This window comes from Ursus arctos, unplaced genomic scaffold (assembly GCF_023065955.2).
Source record: "Ursus arctos isolate Adak ecotype North America unplaced genomic scaffold, UrsArc2.0 scaffold_33, whole genome shotgun sequence".
Lineage (NCBI taxonomy): Eukaryota > Metazoa > Chordata > Mammalia > Carnivora > Ursidae > Ursus > Ursus arctos.
Window position 1 is genome coordinate 27202731 of NW_026623019.1, and position 23578 is coordinate 27226308.

Sequence of the window (23578 nt, forward strand, 5' to 3'; positions counted from 1 at the left end):
CACTCTGGATTTTCAGGAGTGTTTGTCTAGTTTCTGATTAAATCCTTCCGTGTTTCCTTCATTATAATTGAATTTAAGCTATTTTATTCTTCATGACACTGCCATTGTTAGTGGAACTCAAAGGTAAGTGAAAAACCAATTTAACATTTAAAAATAGTCTAGGGGTGCCTGGGTGGTGCAGTGGGTTAAGGGCCATACTCTTGTATCCGCTCAGGTCATGATCACAAGGTTGTGAGATCGAGCCCCATATCAGGCTTCACGCCCAGCTGAGTCTGCTTCGGATTCTCTCTCTCCCTCTTCTTCTCTCTCTGCCCCTCCCCCTGCTCATGTGTGTGTGTGATTTCTCTCACTTTCTCTCTCTCAAATAAATAAATAAAATCTTAAAAAAATAGTCTAATAATGCAATTGTGTATAAAGCTCTGATGTAAAAAGCTAGAGTGAAACTAAGTCCTTCAATAAGCATAGTGTATCACCAGTAGCCATACTGTTTTGTTCTTTAAGCCCAGGCAATGCACATAGTTCTAGGCTTGCACATTGAAGGTGCTAAATAATTGCTTATGGAATAAACAAATTTACTTTCTCAGGAGAATAGGTAGCAAGAATAAAGAAAGGAGCCTTTAGGAAACTATCATCTGTGACCAAGATATACAGATGAATACTAGAGGAAAATAAATATCTATAACTATAAGTAACTAATATGACTATCTTACATACAGTTTTATTGTGTTTGCCCATGCTAGAATGTCCTTTCCCACACTTCTTTGACTAGCCAATGCCTGCTAATCTGCAAAATCAGAAACATGAGGGTGCTATAAAAAGTGACCTTTTTGGGAACTAGTTTGGCATCTCCTCCCATTAAAACTACTAAATACAATTCAAATTCGTATGCATGTTTAAGGCTCAAATTTAGCTTTCATCTCTGAATTCCATGTTATAAAGAAATTCCCTTTATTTTATGATGTATATTTTTAAACTGATTTTACTGCACATTTTTATATTACCTGACACACTGAAATCCCTGGAAGGCTTTCAATTGTGTTACGAATGTGCTTTGAAAGTCTTGAGGGCGTATCTTCTGAAGATTAGGACATAGTTTCTATACTAGTTTTGATACTTAGCTGGATTTTTCTGATCCTTGGAGACCTACATCTCTGGTTATTATTCTTGTAGCTCAGGGAATAATTTCTACATAAATAGGGGGTTGGGAGATCCATTTAAGGTGGAGCTTCTATAAATACAATGACTAAACCAGTTGAAGAAATGTGGACAATGGTTAATGAGTTTAGTAGAATTTCAAAATACAGTAGAATTAGGTGGAAATGGTCTATGAATATTTACTGTTGGCATTTATTACCACTGGCATTTATCATTTGGACTGTAGTATAATCTCATTCTTTTTTTTCCTTTTTTGTGATAACATCCCTTAAGTTTTCCCCTTCTCACATTCTAACTTGACCATAATATGAAATTGAGCTTTTCTTTTTAAAAAAGCTTGGTTTATATACCAAATAAAGTTTGTTTCCCTCATTTCAAATTTAAAAATGTCAGTTTAATATTTTACATTCTTCAAGGGATGAGGATTTTAAAATGTGCATTTGATCTAGTGACATTGGAAATTATTGGTATCTTGCACAAGAGCTATTTTGCTGGGGGGCGCCTGGGTGGCACAGCGGTTAAGCGTCTGCCTTCGGCTCAGGGCGTGATCCCGGCGTTATGGGATCGAGCCCCACATCAGGCTCCTCCACTATGAGCCTGCTTCTTCCTCTCCCACTCCCCCTGCTTGTGTTCCCTCTCTCGCTGGCTGTCTCCATCTCTGTTAAATAAATACATAAAATCTTTAAAAAAAAAAAAAAAGAGCTATTTTGCTAGAATCTGGGGGGGCACAAGCCAGAAGAAGTAGGCGAATGCATAGACATGGGAAGGATGCTTACCTCTTTAAGAAATGTGGCTTCGAAAGGAACAGAAGTGACCTAGGAGTAGCTGAAGGAGGATGGAATTTTGAGGAAGTTTTTTGTTTGTTTGTATCATTTAGGGACAGGAGGAACTTGAGTATTTTTTAAGTGAATTGGAAGGATCTATCTGAGAGGGAGCAGTTGAATATAAAACATATATAAACATATGTATGCCTATATTTCATATATGCTGGTCCATGAATACACAGACATGAATGTGCAAAAAATGGAGTCACTACTGTCTTACAAACTGATTTTTCCCCAAGATCTTATTATGAAACTTTTCAAACATACAGAAGAGTTGGAAGAATTGTACAATGAATACCCATATACCCACCACCTAGGTTGTTTTAACATGTCATTATATGTGGCTTTATCACTTATCTATCCATCCATCGAGTTATGTTTTGTTGGTTTTAAGGTAGCAGACATTAGTATATCTTAACCCCAAACACTTGAGCATATGTGTCATTAGCTAGTCAGTATTTATTTACAATTCTTTTTTTTTTCATTTTGAAGTAAAATTTACAACGAAATGCACAAATCTTAAGTATACCCACCATTCCCTGGGCTTTGACATCTCTGTAAGCCAAATAAACCCTTTCAAGATACAGAACATTATCATCACTCCACAAGAGGTCATTCTGTTTCTTCCTGGTCCTCCCACCACCCCCAAGAGACAATCACGGTTCTGCTTTTTTATATCATAGATTAGTTTTGCCTTTTCATATAAATAGGATCATACATGTGCATTCTGTGTAAAGCTTCTTTCACTTAGCATAATATTTTGAGTCTCATCTATGTTATTGATTGCATAAGTAGTTTGCTCCTTTTTATTGCTGAGTAGTTATTCCGTTGTCTACATGCTGCATTTTGTTTATCCTCCAGCTGATGGACACCTGAGCTGTTTCCAGTTTTTAGTTGTTATGAATAAAACTGGTAAGAACTCTCTTGAACAATCTTTTGTGTATTCAGTTTTCTTGAGTAAATAATTAGGAATGGAACTACTTGGTCATAACCTAATGTATGGTTAGTTTTATAAGAAATTGCCAAACCTTTTCCAAAATATTTGTACCATTCTGCATTCCTGACAACGTATGAAATTATGGTTACTCCATATTCTTACAAAATTTGGCTTTGTCACTTGTAACTAGTTTTAGCAGACTTGTTGGTTGTATGTGTATTTATACGTTTGTATGTTGTGTATGTACTTTTTTTTTTTTTAAGATTTTATTTATTTATTTGACAGAGATAGAGACAGGCAGCGAGAGAGGGAACACAAGCAGGGGGAGTGGGAGAGGAAGAAGCAGGCTCCCAGCGGAGGAGCCTGATGTGGGGCTCGATCCCATAATGCCGGGATCACGCCCTGAGCCCAAGGCAGACGCTTAACCGCTGTGCCACCCAGGCGCCCCTGTGTATGTACTTTTTAAAGATATAATTGATATACAGTAAAGTGCATAAATTTACAGTGTATGGTTTGGTAAGTTTTATACATAGATAGATAGATATACCCAAGAAATGATCACTACCATACCACAATCAAGATAATGAACATATCTATCACTCCAGAAGTTTCCTTGTGTACATTTGTTCCCATGGTGTGTTAAATACCAGTAATTCATCTATTTTCACTTTTAGTTTTTTAATTGGACTAAGGAATTAAAATTGGGAATGAATGCAAAATCCTAAATTTTTATTAAAATTCCCCAATATTTTATAGAATTCTCAAATTCATGGAATTTGACTAATTCAGTTAAAATTAAGATTTTCATCATCTTGGATAGATGAACAGATTGAATTATGAATTATCATAATTAGGAATATAGTTTTCTTATAATGAAACAATCCATAGATGAATTACGAGGAAAGTAATGGATTAGATTTATATTGCCTCATTTACATTGTCATATAGTATCTAATTGGTATCTTTTCTGCCTTTTCAGTAACCTTTGAGGACCAGTTTGCCTGTAATTCAAAAGAATATATGTATCTGTGTGTTTGTGTGTGTGATTCTGTCTTTAATTATAAACAGTAAAATGCATGGATCGAAAGTATAGTTATGCATATTTAACTCATATATATATATATATATATGAGTTATATCTATAAATCCGTATTTAGCTCATATATATATATGAGTTATATATATATATCCACCACTCTAATAAGATATAGAACATTTCCCTCACTGTAGAGTTTCCTCATGTCCCGTTCTAGTCAATACCCAGTTGCCTCAACTTTTCATTGCTGTCCGATGCTTTCACTCCGTCATTTGTGAAACATTCTTTCTGCCTCCTTTAGTCTGAGTTCTCCATCAGCTATTTTGCTTACATCAATCTCTTGCTGAATTTAATAACTATTTTCTGTTCATCAGTTTTTTTTTCAGCCATGCTTCCTCAACTCATCTCCTTTCCCAGTGTGCCCCACCCCCAAATCAACTGGCTTTCGAACTGCTGGCAGATACAAATAAGCCTTTCATCTAAACTTTTCTAGCACCTAGCACAGTACCTGGCGTGTATTAGTTAATGAATATATTTTTATTGAATGGATTAATGAGTTTTAAGTTGGATTAGGTAATCATGTGTTATAGTTTATGTTTAATGATCCCTACATGTTAGGCTCTATGATAGACATTTTCTGTTAAGCATACATGTTAATTAGGCATTATTACCCCCAATTTATTGTTGAAAAAATTGAAGTTTATTGATACATTATTTAAATTGCCCGAGGTCACATAGTATAAAACTGGTTGGTCCAACTCCAAACTCCTGCATTACACAATTTGGGTCAGGAATGCAGATTTTGTTAGAATATTTTAAAACTCAGCACAAGTTTTGACCATTCTTATATATCATTATTTTATAATCTTTTAGATAACATAATGTACTGAATAATCTACTTTATTTATTGTGATATACAAGATTGTCTGCAAGTCTCCTTACCTCAGTGGAATGATCCTAACAAAACAACTCCTGTTTATTGAATTATTAATATGTATTAACTTGACATTTTACATGGGGTTTTTAAAACTTTTTTCAAGAACTAAAATAATGCTGATTATACCTTAAATGCACAAATGTCTCTCATAAAAATGTAAGGTATATTTTAGATTTTTTTATTGAGGCAAAGTTCACATAACATAAATTAACCATTTTGAAGTATACAAGTCATTTAGTGCATTCACAATATTGCACAACCCCATCTCTCTGTTTTAAAATTTTTCATTAGCACAGAACGCCCTACAAATAATTACCTTCATTTCCCTGACAACCATTGGCCTTTTATCTATACGGATTTGCCTTTCCTGAATATTTCATGTAAAAGGAATCATTACAATTGTGACCATTTGTGCCTGGCTTCTTTCATTCATTTAGTATCATGTTTTCAAGGCTTATCCAAGTTGTACCATATATCAGTACTTCATTCCTTTTATGGCTTAGAAATACTCTACTGTATGTAAATACCACAATTTGGTTTTCAGTTTATCCTTTGGTAGACATTTGGATTGTTTCTACCTTTTGGCTGTTATGAAAAACGCTGCTATCATGTGCAAGCTATGTGGACATAGCTCTCATTTCTGTTGTTTATATACCTAGTAGTAGAATCACTAGATCATATGGTATTTCCATGTTTATTCTTCTGAGGAGCTGCTATAACATTTTCTGCAGTGGCTATACCATTTTATATTCCCACCAGCAATGTGTAAGTTTCCTGTTTCTGCACATCCTTGTTAATACGTATTATTTTACTTTCTTCATTGTAGCCATTCTAGTGCATTGGGGTTTTGATTTGCATTTCTATAGTGACCTATGATGTTAAAACTTTCCATGTGCTTTTTGGCCATCTCTCTCTCTCTCTCTCTATCTATCTATCTATCTATCTATCTTCTTTGGAGAAGTATGTATTCAAGTTGGTATGTAGACTGAGTGTTTGTGTCCCCCTCCAATTGCATGTGTTGAGACTCTAATCCCCAATGTGAATAGTGTTATTTGGAGATGGGGTCTTTGGGAGTGATTAGGGATGAGATTAGTGACGAGATTAGTGACATTGTTAACAAGAGATAGGAGAAAGTTTGCTTTCTCTCTCTGCTCTCTGTAATCTGAGGATACAAGAAGAAGACTGCAAGCCATCTGTAAACCAGGAAGTAAGCTTTCACCAGATAACAGATCTGCCAAGCTTTGATCTTGAACTAGATTGTAGAACTGTGAGAAGTAAGTGTTGTTTAAACCATGCAGTCTATGGTAATTTGTTATAGTGCCCCAAAGTGATTAAGATACAAGTCCTTTGCCCATCTTTAAACTGAGTTGTTTGTCTATATGTAAGTAAGTAATTAACAAAACTGAGTATAAGGATAGTCAAACTGAACAATGGTATAGAACAAAAAGATGAGAATGGTCTTGTTCCATTTGACTATCCTTATACTCAATTTTGTGTTATTACTTTCTTGCTGTACCTTGTATATCTTTACGTAACACTTTTTATTTTGATGTAAAGTTTTAATCAGTTTGTCAAGTTCCATGAACAGATCTTTTAGGATTTTATTAGGATTATGGAGTTTAATTATATTGAATTTATAAAACAGTTTGGGGAGAATTAACATGGAATGATAGCTCCATTAATTTAAGTCTTTAATTTCTCTCAGCAGGGCTTTATAGTTGTGTCTGTGGGCCTCACACATATTTTGTTATATATAATTGTATATTTTTTATCTATTGTTAGTGGAATTTTAAATTTAATATCCTAATTTTTTGCTGCTAGTATATAAAAGTCAAATTTATTTTTGTATATTGAGCTCATATCCTGCCGCCGTGCTAAATTCATCACTTACTAGTTCTAGTAGTTGTTTGGTAGATGCCTTAGGCTTTTCTATGCAAACAGTGTATGTCATCCACAAATAGAGACAGTTTACTTCTTTACTTTTTATGTCTTTTATTTCTATTTCTTGCCTTATTTCACTGGCTAGGTAGGATTCCAGGACAATTTGAATAGAAACAGTGACATCTTTATCTCATTCCTGTCTTAGAGAGAAAGCATTCAATATTTTAACATTAAGTATGTTAGCTGTAGGATTTTCATACTATCTTTTATCAGATGTAGGATGTTTCCTTCTAGTCCTAATTTCTGAGGGTTTTTTGGTAGTTACTGTGTATTGAATTTTATCAAATATGTTTTCTGTATCCATTGAGATCATAATTTTTTCTCCTTTTCTCTGTTGACATTCTATATGAATCAATATGATTTATATTGATTGGTCTTTAATCTTAAACTAGTTTTATATTTTTGACATAAACTCAATTTAATCATGAGGTATTGTTTTTATATTTGCTAGATTTAATTGGTTAATATTTCAAGAATTTTTGCCTTTATTATGGATATTGGTCTATATTTTTCTCATATTATGTTTGTCTGGTTTTGGTATTGAAGTTATGCAGACCTCATAAAATAGAGAAGTGTTTCCTCCTCCTCTTTTTTCTAAAAGAATTGGGTACAGTTTCTGTTATTTTATACTTAAATATTTGATAGAATTTACTAGTGACATCTTTTGGACCTGGAATTTTCTTTTAGGGAAGGTTTTTGATAATAGATTCAATTACTTTAATAGATATGAAGCTATTAAGATTTTTTGCTTCTTGCTGTATTCGTTTGGTACATTGTATGTTTCAAGGAATTTATCCATTTCATCTACATTGTCAAATTGATTGACAGAGATTTCCATGGTTTTCCTTTCACTCATTTAGTGTTTGTAGGATTTGAGTGATACCTCTGCATTTTTAAAGTGAATATTTTATATTCTGTTTTTTTAAAAGATTTTATTTTGTTATTTGAGAGAGACAGAGTGCATGTGGGCCTGAGTCAGGGGAGGCGCAGAGGCGGAGGGAGAGGGAGAAACAGACTCCCTGCTGAGCAGGGAGCCCTATGCGTGGCTTTGATTCCCAGAACCTGGGATTATGACCTGAGCCCAAGGCAGACTCATAACCGGCTGAGCCACTCAGGTGCCCCTCTGTTTTATTGTTGATAGCCCAATGAGGTTTACTGATTTTGTTGGTCTTTGCAAAGAGCCAATTTTTAGCTTTGTTAATTTGTTGTTTCATTGGTGTTTCATTGATTTCTGCAATTATTTCTGTTATTTTCCTACTGCTTACTTTGGATGTATTTCGCTCTTCAATTTCTAGCTTGTTAAAGTAGAACCTTGGGTCGTTAATTTCATACCTATCTTCTGATGCCCTGTTTTTATGTTTGAACTTCGCTTTATCTGTATTCCATAAATTTTGATATGTTATATTTTCATTTTCATGTAATTCAAATTATTTTATAATTTTTCTTGAGATTTTTTTCTTTGGTTCTTGAGTTATTTACAAGTGTGCTTGATTTGCCAATAATATTTTTTCCTAGATATTTCATCAATAATGATTTCTAATTCCATAGTGGTTAGAGAATACATTCTAGAAGATTTCAATATTTTAAAAAATGTATTGAGGTTTTTTTTTTTATGGCCCATTTTCTTGAACATACTATATGTACATTTGAAAAGAATATGCATTCTGCAGTTGGTTGTAGTGTTCTATAAATATATAATATATATATTATATATATCTGTATCTACCTATATATCTAATATATATCTATAATATATATAAATATATAATGTAAATATCAGTAAATCAAGTCAATTGATAATACTCAGATTTTCTTTGTTTTTAGTATTACTGAGAGAGGGAAGTTAAAATCTGTCATTGGGGTTTGTCTATTTCTCCCTTTAATTTTGTCAATTTCCTTTCATGTATTTTGAAATTCTGTTATTTGGGTCATACATCTTTATTTATAATTACTATGTCTTCAATGAAGAATTGACCCTGCTATTTTTATGAAATGTCTCTCTATTTCTGGTAATACTACTTGAAATCTACTTTATCTGATATTAAGGTAGTCATTCTGATATTCAAACAGCTTGCTGTTTGCAAGGTATGCTTTTTTGCGTTCCTTTATTTCAAGCTATCTGTGTCTTAATATTTAAACTGTGTCTTGTGTAGCAGAAATAAACAAAATAGTAAGTAAACAAACAAAAACCAATAGAACAGATCAATGATGCTAGAAGTTGGTTCTTTGAAAAGACCAACAAAATTGATAAACCTTTAGCCAGATTCATAAAAAAAAGGGGAAAAAAAAGAAAAAAAAAGAGGACTCAAAATCAGAAATGAAAGAGTAGAAATAGAGAGGAGGGAAAAGATGGCAGAGGAGTAGGGGTCCCCTTTTTCAGCTGGGTCCCTGAGTCAAGCTGGATATGTACCAGACCATCCTGAAAACCCATGGGATCAGCCTGAGACGCAAGAAGATACATCTGGATCTCTACAAATGAACATCTCCAGCGCTGAGTATTGAGGTACAAAGCGGGGAGCGTGAATCTGTGCACAGATATCGGAAGATAAAGGGAAGGCAGGGGGGAGCATCCATGCTCGGGCGCCGGGAAGCAGTAGCCACCTGCACTGGGGAGCGGGCCAGACTCGCAGACCGGCACCCGCGAGAGAGCAGACTGAGACCGTGAGCCTGGGAATGCATGTGCGACCAGACTGCCAACCGGAACTCCGAGCGCTCACGGGAACCGAACTGATACCTGGAGCTTGGGACCACGCGCATGCGACCTGACTGAAAACTGGAGCCCCAGAGCACTCACTGGAACTGGACTGATACCGGGAGTTCAGGAGCATGCACAACCAGACTGAAAACCGGCACTCAGAGTGCATGCGAACCACACTGAAACAGAGAGCTCGGGAGCGCGCACAGGAACCAGGGTCGGCTGGCAGTGTTAGAATCACAAAGGACAGAGACGTGCGGGCCCTGGTAGTGAGGGCTGGGACACTGGCTGTAGGGTGCACAACCTGGGATGCTGCAGGGTTTAGCAGCACCAACAGAAACAGTTAAAGAGGCCAGGAGAGCTAGGTGAAGAGCGGACTGCGATCTCTGTTCTGAGACAGAGGCTACGATTCAGCCAATGCTGCTCTGACTCTCAGAAGAGCCACAGAAAACCGCCAGGGAAAGCCACCATCGAACAAAAGCCCGGATTACCAGCTCACATTGTGCCAATCCCCATCCCTCCTCGCAGGGGACAGGGAGACTCTACCCAAACAGGGTTGCCTGAATATCAGCGCAGCAGGCCCCTCTGCCAGAAGGCAGGCTGAAAAATCAAGAAGCCCACATCCCTAAGGTCCCTATAAAACAAGTGCACACTGCCTGGGTCCTGGTCAATAATTTGGGCTCTGGGCAACCCCGCAACCTCGCCTCATCAGAATGACAGGAAGGAGAAATCCCCCCCAGCAAAGAAAAGATAATGAGTCTGTGGCCTCTGCCACAGAACTGATGGATATGGATATAACCAAATTATTAGAAATGGAGTTCAGAGTAACAATGGTCAAGATAATGTGTAGACTTGAAACAAATATTAATGAAAATATTAAAGAGAATATAGAATCTCTAAGGGCAGAAATGAGAGCAAATCTGGCAGAAATTAAAAATGCTATGAATGAAATGCAGTCAAAACTAGATTCTCTGATGGCCAGGGTAAATGAGACAGAAGAACAAATTAGTGAATTGGAGGATGGAAAGGTAGAAGAGAAAGCTAAAATATAAACTTGGCTCAAAAAAATCCAATCTCAAGAATGTAGGTTACGGGAGATTACTGACTCAATGAAACGTTCCAATGTCAGAATCATCGGCATCCCCGAGGGGGTGGAGAAAGAGAGAGGTCTAGAAGAGATATTTGAAACAATTGTAGCTGAGAACTTCCCTAATCTAGCAAAGGAAACAAGCATTTGTGTCCAAAAGGCAGAGAGGACCCCGCCCAAGGTCAACCACGACAAACCTATACACATCACGTCATAGTGCAATTCGCAAATGTTAGATCCAAGGATACGGTATTGAAAGTGGCCAGGGCAAAGAAATTTCTCACGTACAGAGGCAAAAATATCTGAATTACGTCAGATCTGTCTACACAGACCTGGAATGAGAGGAAAGGTTGGCAGGATATTTTTAAAGCTCTATCCGAGAAAAACATGCAGCCAAGGATCCTTTATCCAGCAAGGTTGTCATTCAGAATTGGTGGGGAGATAAGGACCTTCCAGGATCGCCAGACACTGACCAATTTCAGAGCCACGAAACCAGCCCTACAGGAGATATTAAGGGGGGTTCTATAAAAGTAAAAAGGCCCCAAGAGTGATACAGAACAGAAATTTACAATCTATAGAAACAAAGACTTTACAGGCAACATGACATCATTAAAAACATATCTCTCAATAATCACTCTCAATGCAAATGGCCTAAATGCTCCCATAAAAACCATATGATCTGCCACAGAGTTGCAGATTGGATAAAAAGACATGACCCATCCATTTGCTGTCTACAAGAGACTCATCTTGAACCTAAAGATACATCCAGACTGAAAGTGAAGGGATGGAAAACCATTTTTCATGCCAATGAACCTCAAAAGACAGCTGGGTTAGCAATCCTCATATCAGACAGATTAGATTTTAAACTGTAGACTGTAGTTAGAGATACAGAAGGACACTATATTATTCTTAAAGGATGTATCCAACACGTGGATATGACAATTATAAATATCTATGCCCCCAACAAGGGAGCAGCAAGATACACAAGCCAACTCTTAACCAGAATAAAGAGACATATACATAAAAATATGTTAATAGTAGGGGACCTCAACACTCCACTATCGGCAATAGACAGATCACCTAAGCAGAAAATCAACAAAGAAATGAGAGCTTTGAATGCCATACTAGACAAGTTGGACCTCGTAGATATATATAGAACACTACACGCCAGAACAACAGAATACTCATTCTTTTTGAATACACATGGAACATTCTCCAGAATAGACTATATACTGGGTCACAAAACAGGTCTGAACCGATACCAAAAGACTGAAATTATTCCCTGCATATCCTCAGACCACAATGCTTTGAAATTGGAGCTCAATCACAAGGAAAAATTTGGAAGAAACTCAGACACTTGGAAACTAAGAACCATCCTGCTCAAGAATGATTGGATAAACCAGGAAATTAAAAATCAATTTAAACAATTTATGGAGACCAACGAGAATGAAAACACAACGGTCCAAAACTTAAGGGACACTGCAAACGCAGTCCTAAGGGGAAAATACATAGAGATCCAAGCCTCACTCAAAAGAATAGAAAAATCTAAAATGCAGTTTTTATATTCTCACCTCAACAAGCTGGAGCTGGAACAGAAGAACAGGCCTAACCCATGCACAAGAAAGCAGGTGATCATGATTAGAGCAGACAACAATAAATTAGATACCAGGAGCACACTAGAGCAGATCAACAGAACTAGAAGCTGGTTCTTTGGAAGAATAAATAAGATCGATAAGCCATTGGCAAGGCTTATTCAAAAGAGTAGAGAAAGGACCCAAATTAATAAAATTATGAATGAAAAGGGAGAGGTCACAACCAACACCAATGAAATAGGAAGGATCATTAGAAACTTTTATCAACAACTTTATGCCAATAAATTAAACAACCTGGAAGTAACAGATGCCTTCCTGGAAACCTATAAACTACCAAGACTGAAACAGGAAGAAATTGATTTTTTTAAACAGACCAAATAATTATGAAGAGATTGAAGCAGTGATCAAAAACCTCCCGAAATACCAGACTCCAGGGCCTGATGGATACCCTGGGGAATTCTACCAAATATTCAAAGAAGAAATAATACCTATTCTCCTGAAGCTGTTTCAAAAAACAGAAACAGAAGGAAAACTACCAAACTCATTCTGTGAGGCTGGTATTGCCTTGATCCCCAAACCAGGCAAAGACCCCATCAAAAAGGAGAATTACAGACCGATATCCCTCATGAATATGGACACCACAATTCTCAACAAGATCCTAGCTAATAGGATCCAACAGTACATTAAAAGGATAATCCATCACGACCAAGTGGGATTCCTCCCTGGGATGCAAGTGTGGTTCAACATTCGCAAATTGATCAGTGTGATAGATCATAGCAACAAGAAAAGAGTCGAGAACCATATTATCCTCTCAATTGATGCAGAAAAAGCATTTGACAAAATACAGCATCCTTTCCTGATTAAAACCCTTCAGAGTGTAGGGTTAGAGGGTACATTCCTCAATTTCATAAAAAGCATCTATGAAAAGCCTGCAGCGAATATCATTCTCAATGAGGAAAAGCTGGAAGCCTTTTCCTTAAGATCAGGAACACGACAAGGATGCCCACTCTCGCCATTTTTATTCAACAGAGTACTAGAAGTCCTTGCAACAGCAATCAGACAACAAAAAGGGATAAAAGGTATCCAAATCGGCAAAGAAGTCAAACTGTCTCTCTTCGCAGATGACATAATACTGTATATGGAAAACCCAAAAGAATCCACCCCCAAACTACTAGAAGTTATAGAGCAATTCAGTAATGTGACGGGATACAAAATCAATGCTCAGAAATCAGTTGCATTTCTATACACGAACAATGAGACTGAAGAAAGAGAAATTAGGGAATTCTTTCCATTTACAATACCACCAAAAATCTTACATTATCTCGGAATTAACTTAACGAGAGACATAAAGGATCTATATTCTAGAAACTGCAAATCACTCTTGAAAGACATTGAAGAAGACAGAAAAAGATGGAAAAATATTCCATGCTCTGGATTGGAAGAATTAACATAGTTATAATGTCTATGCTACCCAGAGCAATCTTCACTTTCAGTGTGATCCCGATCAAAATACTAATGACATTTTTCAAAGAACTGGAACAAACAGCCCTTAAATTTCTGTGGAACCAGAAAAGGCCCCGAATCGCCAAGGAATTGTTGAAAAGGAAAAACAAAGCTGGGGGCATCACGTTGCCAGATTTCAAGCTATACTACAAAGCTGTGATCACAAAGACAGCATGGTACTGGCACAAAAACAGACACATAGACCAATGGAACAGAATAGAGAACCCAGAAATGGACCCTCGGCTCTTTGGGCAACTAATCTTTGATAAAGCAGGAAAAAACATCCTGACAAACAGGAAAAAAGACAGTCTCTTCAATAAATGGTGCTGGGAAAATTGGACAGCTACATGCAAAAGAATGAAACTTGACCACTCTCTCACACCATACGCAAAGATAAACTCCAAATGGATGAAAGACCTCGATGTGAGACAGGAATCCATCAAAATCCTGGAGGAGAACATAGGCAGCAACCTCTTTGACATTGGCCACAGCAACCTTTTTCATGACACATCTCCAAAGGCAAAAGAAGCAAAGGAAAAAATGAACTTGTGGGACTTCATCAAGATAAAAAGCTTCTGCACAGCCAAGGAAATGGTCAAAAAAACTAAGAGGCAGTCCACGGAATAGGAGAAGATATTTGCAAATAACACTACAGATAAAAGACTGGTATCCAAGATCTACAAAGAACTCAAACTCAATACACAAGAAACAAATAAATCATAAAATGGGCAGAAGATATGAACAGACACTTTTCCAATGAAGACATACAAATGGCTAACAGACACATGAAAAAATGTTCAAAATCATTAGCCATCAGGGAAATTCAAAACAAAACCACATTGGGATACCACCTTACACCAGTTAGGACCTTGAGATCATGACCTGAGCCAAAGGCAGATACTTAACTGACTGAGCCACCCAGGTGCCCCTTATTCTAATATACTTTCAAATATATTTCTTTTTTGAAGTATATTTCTTACTTTATAAATATTTGTGGATTTTCTTCTTAAACTTTTGTTATTTCTAGTTTCTCACATCAAAGAACATATTCTATAATATTTCTATTGAAACATATTGAGATTTGCTCCATGACCTTTGGTAAATATTTCATGTATACTTTATTAATTTTTAAAAGATTTTTTTTATTTGAGAGAGAGTGAGAGAGAGAGAGAGAGAGAGCACGACCAGGGAGGGGGCATAGGGGCAGAGGGAGAGGGAGAAGCAGACTCCCCACTGAGCAGGGAGCCCTACACAGAGCTCAATACCAGGATCCTGAGATCATGAAGGCAGACACTTAATTGACTGAGCCACCCAGGTACCCCTCATGTGTACTTTAAATGAAACTATGTTTTGCAGTAGTGTACAGTGTTTGATCAGATGTTCATTAGGTCATGTTTGCTAACCACGTTATTCAAATATTCTCTTTCTTTATGGATTATTTTATTTTTTCTTGCTGAGTTATTTCAAAATCTTACCATTATGCTATAGATTTGTCTACTTTTGTTTCAGTAAACTTTTTTTCTTTGTTTAATTTACACTAGTTATAACTTCCACGTGAATTAATTTTTTAATCAGTATCAAGCATGAAGTGTATCTTTTTAATTTAGCAATGTTTTTGCCATAGAGTCTATTAATAGAGCTATATCAATTTTCTTTTGGTTTTTGTTCACAAGTTCTTTTCATTTTTTTACTTAACAACTTTTTTTTTTTTTTTTTTTTTTTAAAGATTTTATTTATTTATTCGACAGAGATAGAGACAGCCAGTGAGAGAGGGAACACAAGCAGGGGGAGTGGGGGAGGAAGAAGCAGGCTCATAGCGGAGGAGCCTGATGTGGGGCTCGATCCCAGAACGCCGGGATCACGCCCTGAGCCGAAGGCAGACGCTTAACCGCTGTGCCACCCAGGCGCCCCACTTAACAACTTTTTCTATTCCTTGTTTTAAATTTTTTTTTTTTGCATGTGTAAATGGCATATATATTCTATGGACTGACGATCTTTGTCTTTTAATTGTAACGTTTAGTCCCCTCCATGAAATGTGGTTTCTAATATATTTGGATTTAAACCTACTATTTTATTATTGCTTTTTATTTTTTGTATGTCACCTACGTTTATTTTAATCTTCTTTTTTGCCTCCTTTTGGATAGATTATTTCATATTATTTTCTCTTATAAGTAGGTTACTACTTACACATTGATGTATTTTCCTTCTAGTGGTTACCCCAGAGATTATAAGAGACATTCTTGACTTAACAAAAAATCTAATATAAATTAGAACTTTTATTTCCCCCTGAACAGCATAAGGACATCAGAATGTTGTAACTACACTTTCAGACTCAAATACATGTGTTGTCATATCTTTTAATGCTTTTATTTAATTTCAAGAAGACATTTTAGTTTTGTTGAATAATGTTAATATTTATATTTTCTATATGTTTACCATTTTTGTTGCTCTTAAGTTTTTCCTGCTTCACTGAGCATCTACATCAGATAATTTTCCTTGTGCCTGAAAACATCCATTGATTATTTCCTTTACTGTGGCTCTTTTGATGAGGAATTTGTTCAGTTTTTGTTTGTCTGAAAAATACCTTCATCTTTATTCTTGAATAATATCTTTACTGGCTATAAAACTAGGTTGCTTTTATTTCCTTTACCGTTTTGAAAATATCAGTCTATCATATAGTGTCTTGCATTGTTTTTGCTGCAAGATCAGCTATTTGTCTACTTATTGCTTTTTGATAGGTAGTCTATTGTGTTTTCTTTGTGCTTTTAAGGTGTATAATGTATGTATACACATATATATGTATGTATGTATACATAAAATATATATTTTTGGTCTCAAGTTTTGAGCAGTTTTTCTACAAAACACCTACTTGTGAATTGATAACTTATTTATTTACTTATTTATTGGTTTGATGTTCTTAGCAGATCTGGAATATATGGCTTGTTATTGTTTTTTTTTAATCAGGTTTTAGAAGTTTTCAGCTTTTATCTCATCAAATACTTCTCTTACACTATTCTTTTTTCTTTGTCATTTGGGATTGAGATGGTAGGTAACCATTCTCATTTTAAAAAACATTATTTTTTTGAGTTTTTCTAATCTCATATTTTTTCTTTAGGTTTTAATATTTATATGATTCATTTTTCTAAAGTAATGATTCTTTTCCCCCATATGGATACCTCAAATACTTTCCCCCCAATTTTTATTTTTTTTTTTTTTTTTTTTTTTTTTTTTTTTTAAAGATTTTATTTATTTATGTGACAGAGAGACAGCCAGAGAGAGAGGGAACACAGCAGGCGAGTGAGAGAGGAAGAAGCAGACTCCCAGCAGAGGAGCCTGATGTGGGACTCGATCCCGGAACGCCGGGATCACGCCCTGAGCCGAAGGCAGACGCTTTAACGACTGCGCCACCCAGGCGCCCCCCCCCCAATTTTTAAAATAACTGCAAATATTTATTTTTGCTATTTTCATGTATTTTTACAGTTATTCAAAGAGATTAACTTGCCCAAGTTTACATAACTGCCAAGCAACTAAGACTGAAATTTGAACCAAAGTCCAATTGATTAAATATTTCTTGCTCTTCATTATGTGAGGTTATATTTCCTTTATTATGTCTCTTTATTTCTTACTTGATATTTAGAGAATAGCTGTTATTTCAAGTGGTGTGTATATTGATGAATTAGTCTATCTTAAAATAGCATTGTATCATTCCATCTATAATTTTTAGATAAACAGAAGTGCACAACTTTATGAGCCAAATAAACCCAAGGGGTTTATTTTATATAAGAAATAAAGAACGTATATAGTTTATTCTGAGATAGTTTCCATGGAGAGAGACAAACAAGAAGGTAATGTCCCAACTAATGAGATCAAGAAGGAATTCATTGAGTAGGTAGAACTTATCGTGGAAGAGATAGCCATGTGAAAATTCTTTTTTACTGTATTCAAGGGTAATGTGTACTGTACATTTGTTTGTTAATATATATAAAGAAAACCAATACTACTATTTCATGTTTTTTTCCCTGTAACAAATCTATTTGTACATACTCAGATTTTCACTAATTGAGTAGTTAATCATGTAAGCCATAACATTTTGTCCATCTTGAAGCATTTACACAGTAATTAAAAAGGTTTTTTTTTTTTTTTCCTCCCAGGTTATTTCATTTTTGGCTGCAGTTTTGCATAAAAAGGGAACTCGTGAAGATATTGAAAACAACATGCCGGAGTTTTTACTAAGAAGTATGAAAAAGGAGCCCCCTTGTTCTATAGCAAAAAAAGTAAGATGTTTAAAAACATACAGCTCATGAAGCTGGTATTGGAAAAGTATATAGAAACTTGTAAACAGCACACATTATAGTATAAATTCAAAACATTTTAAGTTAAAGACGTTATTAAAATATTTGTTTTATATACCTAATTCTTGAAAGATTATCAGTTTCATCCTCAAATTAAGTATGACTGACTCTCAAAATGGCAAAATACAATTTTAGCTTAAATTTTTTGGAGGTTTTCAGTCTTTTTCTTGGCTGGATTTATATGATTTACTTTCGTTAATTTGTTAAATGTCCATAAATGTGTATGTAAAGTTAAAGTCCATTATATTGTGTTTTATTTATGTGATAATGAAAGGGAGACAGTTATAGATATTGATAACAAAGGTATGTCATTGATAAAGTTGTTTAGCAGACTAATTACATCCTGAAAATCTGAAACAAATTCTTCCTACACAAGGACCGTTGAAGTTGGAATTAGAAAGACTGAGGTCCAGGCGTGTCTTTGTCTCTGCCCTTGTGACAATAAATGCTATTCTTATCTATATTTCAGCTTTCTCCTTTGTAAATACATGTTTATAAATATCTCATATATGATTCATAAAAAATAAGAGATTTCTAATAAAATAATGAAATGCAAGAAAAAGTACACTTTTGTGTCTGATTTTTATATTCTCAGTAAACTGGATAGAAATAAAGATGAAGTGATTTTATGACATCTTTATTTTATTATGTAAGCAATCACTTTCTACAAGTCAAGTTTTAAACAGTCTCATCTATAATAGAGTCTTATACACAAGTTTGCTGAGGCCAATTTACTATTGTCTATCATTGGGGAATTTTAGTACAAAATTTTGAGAAGTATTGGCTTATGGTATTATAATTACTTTAAAATTTTTCTTATTTTTAATATTATAAATACATCCTGTGTCAAATTTGATTTGATCCTAAGGAAGTATTATAATTTTCTTTTTTTTAAAGCATACTCTTTTTTTTTTAACCTGAGCCATTTTATTTTATTTTTAATTTATTATTTTTTTTGAAATTCAACTAACATATAGTATATTATTAGTTTCAGAGGTAGAGTTCAGTGATTCATCAGTCTTATGTAACACCTAGGGCTCATTACATCACGTGCCCTCCTTAATGTCCGTTACCCAGTTACCCTGTACCCCACCCCACTCCTTCCCAGCAACCCTCAGTTTGTTTCCTATGATTAAGAGTCTCTTATGGTTTGTCTCCTCTCTGATTTTGTCTTGTTTTATCTTTCCCTCCCCTCCCCTTTAAAGCATATTCTTACTGTGTCTTTAAATCTTCTAGAGTTCAAGTACTGTTTGTAGTCCTGTTTTCAGTTGTTACTTGATTCTAAATGTCAGTGCAGAATTTATTAATATCTTGTCAATTCTGATAATTAACAGGGCAGAGGAAAAAAGCAGGGAAAAGTAATACTTTATGTAAAGATATTAATATATAATATATATTTATAATATATTTGCATTTATGTATTTTTATAGGCACATATGTATATATATATATGTGTGTAATTCCTTGCTATGGTATACACTGCTATTTTTCTATCTCCTTCAGTTCAATTCTTAAGTATTGATTTCTAATCTCTCTTATATTCTAATAAATTTCATCTAAGTTGTATATATTTTTTTGAGTACAATTTGGCTGCAGTTCATAGTTTTCACAAGGTTGTCTTTTCATTATTCTTTTCTAAATTTTCTGTGACTCTATAGTTTTTCTCTTTTACTCAAGTACTATTTAAAGGGAAGTTTAAAATTTCCAGGTGAATAGATATTATTGGGTGATGGAGAATGATGGGAGTATTTAGTCTTTGTTGTTGATTTCTACTTTTGTTGGTCAGATAATATTGGCTTGATTTTTTTTTTTTCTTTGTGGTTAAATCCATGGTCAGGTGTTTTTAATGCTGTGGTGTTACATAGTCTCAGTTATTTAAAAATGTTTGCAAATATTTTGTGCATTCTTCGTTATTATGGCCACATAGTTCTAAATAAATCTGTTTAACCAAGGTTGTTAATTGTATTGTTAAAATTCTTAATACTGTTTTGTTTTGTTTTTGGTTTATTTGAGCATTTAGATTCTGAGAAAAATATATTAAAATTTCCTGCTATGTCTTTCAGCTTTCTCATTTCTTCTTGTGTTTGTACACTTTTTGCTTATTTAACAACTTCAATTAATTGTTTCAAAAGTTTTATGTACTTTTATATTGCTGTCATACTGGGTTGATAGTTTATCTGTGTATAGAACGTTCTAGGTTAAAAATTTTCTCTTAAACTTGACCAAAATAATTTTATTTTCTTCTGTCACTCCATATTATAGATGAGGTTCCAATACTGAACTGATTTTTTCCTTGGACGGAAAATTTTCTTTTTGTTTGAAAGTGTATAGGACTTTGGGGCGCCTGGGTGGCACAGCGGTTAAGCGTCTGCCTTCGGCTCAGGGCGTGATCCCAGAGTGCTGGGATCGAGCCCCACATCAGTCTCCTCCGCTATGAGCTTGCTTCTTCCTCTCCCACTCCCCCTGCTTGTGTTCCCTCTCTCGCTGGCTGTCTCTCTGTCAAATAAATAAAATCTTAAAAAAAAAAAAAAAAGTGTATAGGACTTTTTCTTCAACCTTGAAATTTAGAAACTTCCTCAGCCCCAGCACTCACTGTGAATTCTAAAGAAGTTCTTCTGCTTTGGAAAAATATACACAGTACTTTATGTAGGGGAAGTGGAGTGCTGCTTCTCTGAAGCAGGTGATTGGCATAATTGTTTCCCCTTTAATTAATTGCTCTGCCATTATTTTGCATTGTTATCTTAATTTCTTTTTCTGATAATTCATTGCTAATGTATAGAAACACAACTGATTTTTGTATATTGATTTTGTGTCCTGCATATTTACTGAATTTATTTTACTGAGTTCTGAAGAGGTTTATTTTTGTTTTTGTTTATGGCATCTTTAGGGTTTTCTGGGTAATGTCATGTTATCTGCAAACAGACAGTTTTACTTCTTCCTTTCCAATTTGAGTGTCTCTTATTTCTTTATTTGCCTAATTGCTCTGACTAGGACTTCCACTCCTATGTTGAATAAACTGGGTAAGAATAGGAGTCTTTGTCTTGTCTTAGAGGAAAAGTAGTCAGCTTTTGACTGAGTGTGATGTTAACTGTGGACTTGTCATACGTGGTCTTTATTATGTTGAAGTCTGTATTCTCTATGTCCAGTTTGTTGAGAGGTTTTATCATAAAAGGATGTTGAATTTTGTCAAATGGTTTTTTTTTGCGTCTTTTGAGATATGATTTTTATCCTTCATTTTGTCAACCTGTTATTTATTGATTTCCATATGTTGAACTATCAATGCATCTAAGAAATAAATCCTACTTTGATCATGGCGTATGGTCTTTTTAATGTACTGTTGAATCTGTTTGTTTAATATTTTGTTGAGGATTTTTGTGTTTGTATTAATCAGGGATATTGGCCTGTAATTTTCTTTTCTTGTGATGCCCTTGTCTTTGGTATCAGGATAACATTGGCCTTGAAAAATGAGTTTGGGATTATTGAAAAGGATTGACATTACCTCTTCAAGTGTTTGGTAGAATTCACTAGTGATGCTATCTGGTCCTGGACTTTTCTGTGCTGGTAGGTTTTGGTTCTTGAGTCACTCTCTCTTCTTCTTCTTTTTTTTTTTTTAAGATTTTATTTATTAGAGAGAGAGAGTAAGCATGAGTTGGGGGGAGGTGTTGAGGGAGTGGGAGAAGCAGACTCCCCGCTGAGCAGAGAGCCCGACTTGGGGCTTGATCCCAGGGCCCTGAGATCATGACCTGAGCTGAAGGCAGATGCTTAACTGACTGAGCCATCAAGGCGCCCCTGATTCAATCTCTTTACTAGTAATTTGTTCAGATTTTCTTTCTTCATGATTCAGTCTTGTTGGGTTATATTTTTCTGGGAATCTATCCATTTCTTCTAGGATATCTAATTTCTTGGTATATATTGATTTATTTGTTCTTTTCTCTTAGGGTGCTAAACAGTTTTAATTTTTTTGCCTTATAATATGTTTTAATGTTTGGTGGGATTAGTTTGTCTTCAAATTTCTCAGTTTTCTCCTAAAAACCTGTTGATATTTTAGTTGGTATTACATTGAATTTATTGATTTGTGTAGGGAGAATAAACATCTTTATACTGTAAATACTGCATATCCAAGAGTGGTTGTATCATTTGCTTAAATCTTATTTCTTGCCCTTCAGAATTTCTAGATATGAGCTAGTTTCTTGTTCATTGTTTAACTAGGAATTCTTTCTTTTTGGTTGCTGTTACAAATGGAATTTTTAAAATGTTATGTTCTAACTGGTCATGTTTTTATATATGTTAAAGTTACATGCTTTTTCAGGCCTTTTTTGAAGTATTAATGACATATTAATTTCAGGTGTGCAACATAATGATTTGATATTTGCGTACATTGCAAAATGATCACCACAGTAAATAAATCTAGTTGACATCTATCACCATACATAGTTAGAAAAAAAAATTTTTTTCTTGTAATGAGGACTTTTAAGATCTATGGTATTAACAACTTTAAAATATGCACGACAGTATTAACTATAGTCACCATGGTGCACATTACATCTTCATGAATTATTTATTTTATAACTGGATGCATGTTACATACCACACTTCTGCCCTAGCAACCATCAACTTGTTCTCTGTAGCTATGAGCTTGACTTTTTGGGTTTGTTTTATTTTGTAGATTTCATATATAAGTGAAATCAAATGACATTTCTCTTTCTTGGTCTGACTTGTTTCACCTACCGTAATGCCATCAAGGTCCATCTATGTTATCACAAATGGCAGAATTTCATTCTTTTTTATGGGTGAATAATATTCCGTGTGTGTGTGTGTGTGTGTGTGTGTGTGTGTGTATGTGTGTGTGGTATATATATATATGTGTACATATTTTCATATACATATATATCACATCATCTATATCATCCATCAGTGGACACTTAAGTTGTTCCCATATCTTGGCTATTGTAAATAATGCTGCAGTGAATATGGGGGTACATAAATCTTTTCAAAATTAGTATTTTTGTTTTCCTTAGGTAAATACCCAGAAGTGAAAGTCCTGATATGGTAGTTCTATTTTTAATTTTTTGTTTTTCATGGTGGCTGCACTAATTTAAATTCCTACCAATAGTGCATAAGGGTTTCTTTTTCTTAAAATTGTGACTAACACTTGTTATTTCTTGTCATTTTGAAAATAGGCAGTCTAACAGATGTGAGGTGATATCTCATTGCGGTTTTGATTTGCATTTCCCTGATGATTAGTGATATTTTTCATGTGCCTGTTGGCCATCTCGTTTTCTTCTTTGGAAGAATGTCTATCCAGATTCTCTGTCCTTTTTAAAATTGCATTTTTTTTGGGGCTATTGAATTGTATGTGTTCATTAATATTTGGGACACTAAACCCTTATCAGAAGCTTTCTAGTTTGATGTCATCCCTTCTGCACAGCAAAGGATATCATCAACAAAATGAAAAGAAAGCCAACCAAATAGGAGAAAATATTTGCAAATCGTATATATGATAAGCGGTTAATATCCAA

General features: G+C 34.9%; 1 protein-coding gene across 4 annotated transcripts in view; it reads left to right on the forward strand.

Annotated features, from left to right (window-relative positions):
• Positions 1–23578, forward strand: part of ERCC6L2 (ERCC excision repair 6 like 2) — a 147906-nt gene that overhangs the window by 23239 nt on the left and 101089 nt on the right. For all 4 annotated transcript variants that reach the window (XM_048218348.2, XM_057305535.1, XM_026518837.4 and 1 more), the window contains exon 3: positions 17859–17981. In XM_048218348.2, the coding sequence (XP_048074305.1) occupies positions 17859–17981 (123 nt within the window). The remainder of the gene's footprint in view (positions 1–17858; positions 17982–23578) is intronic.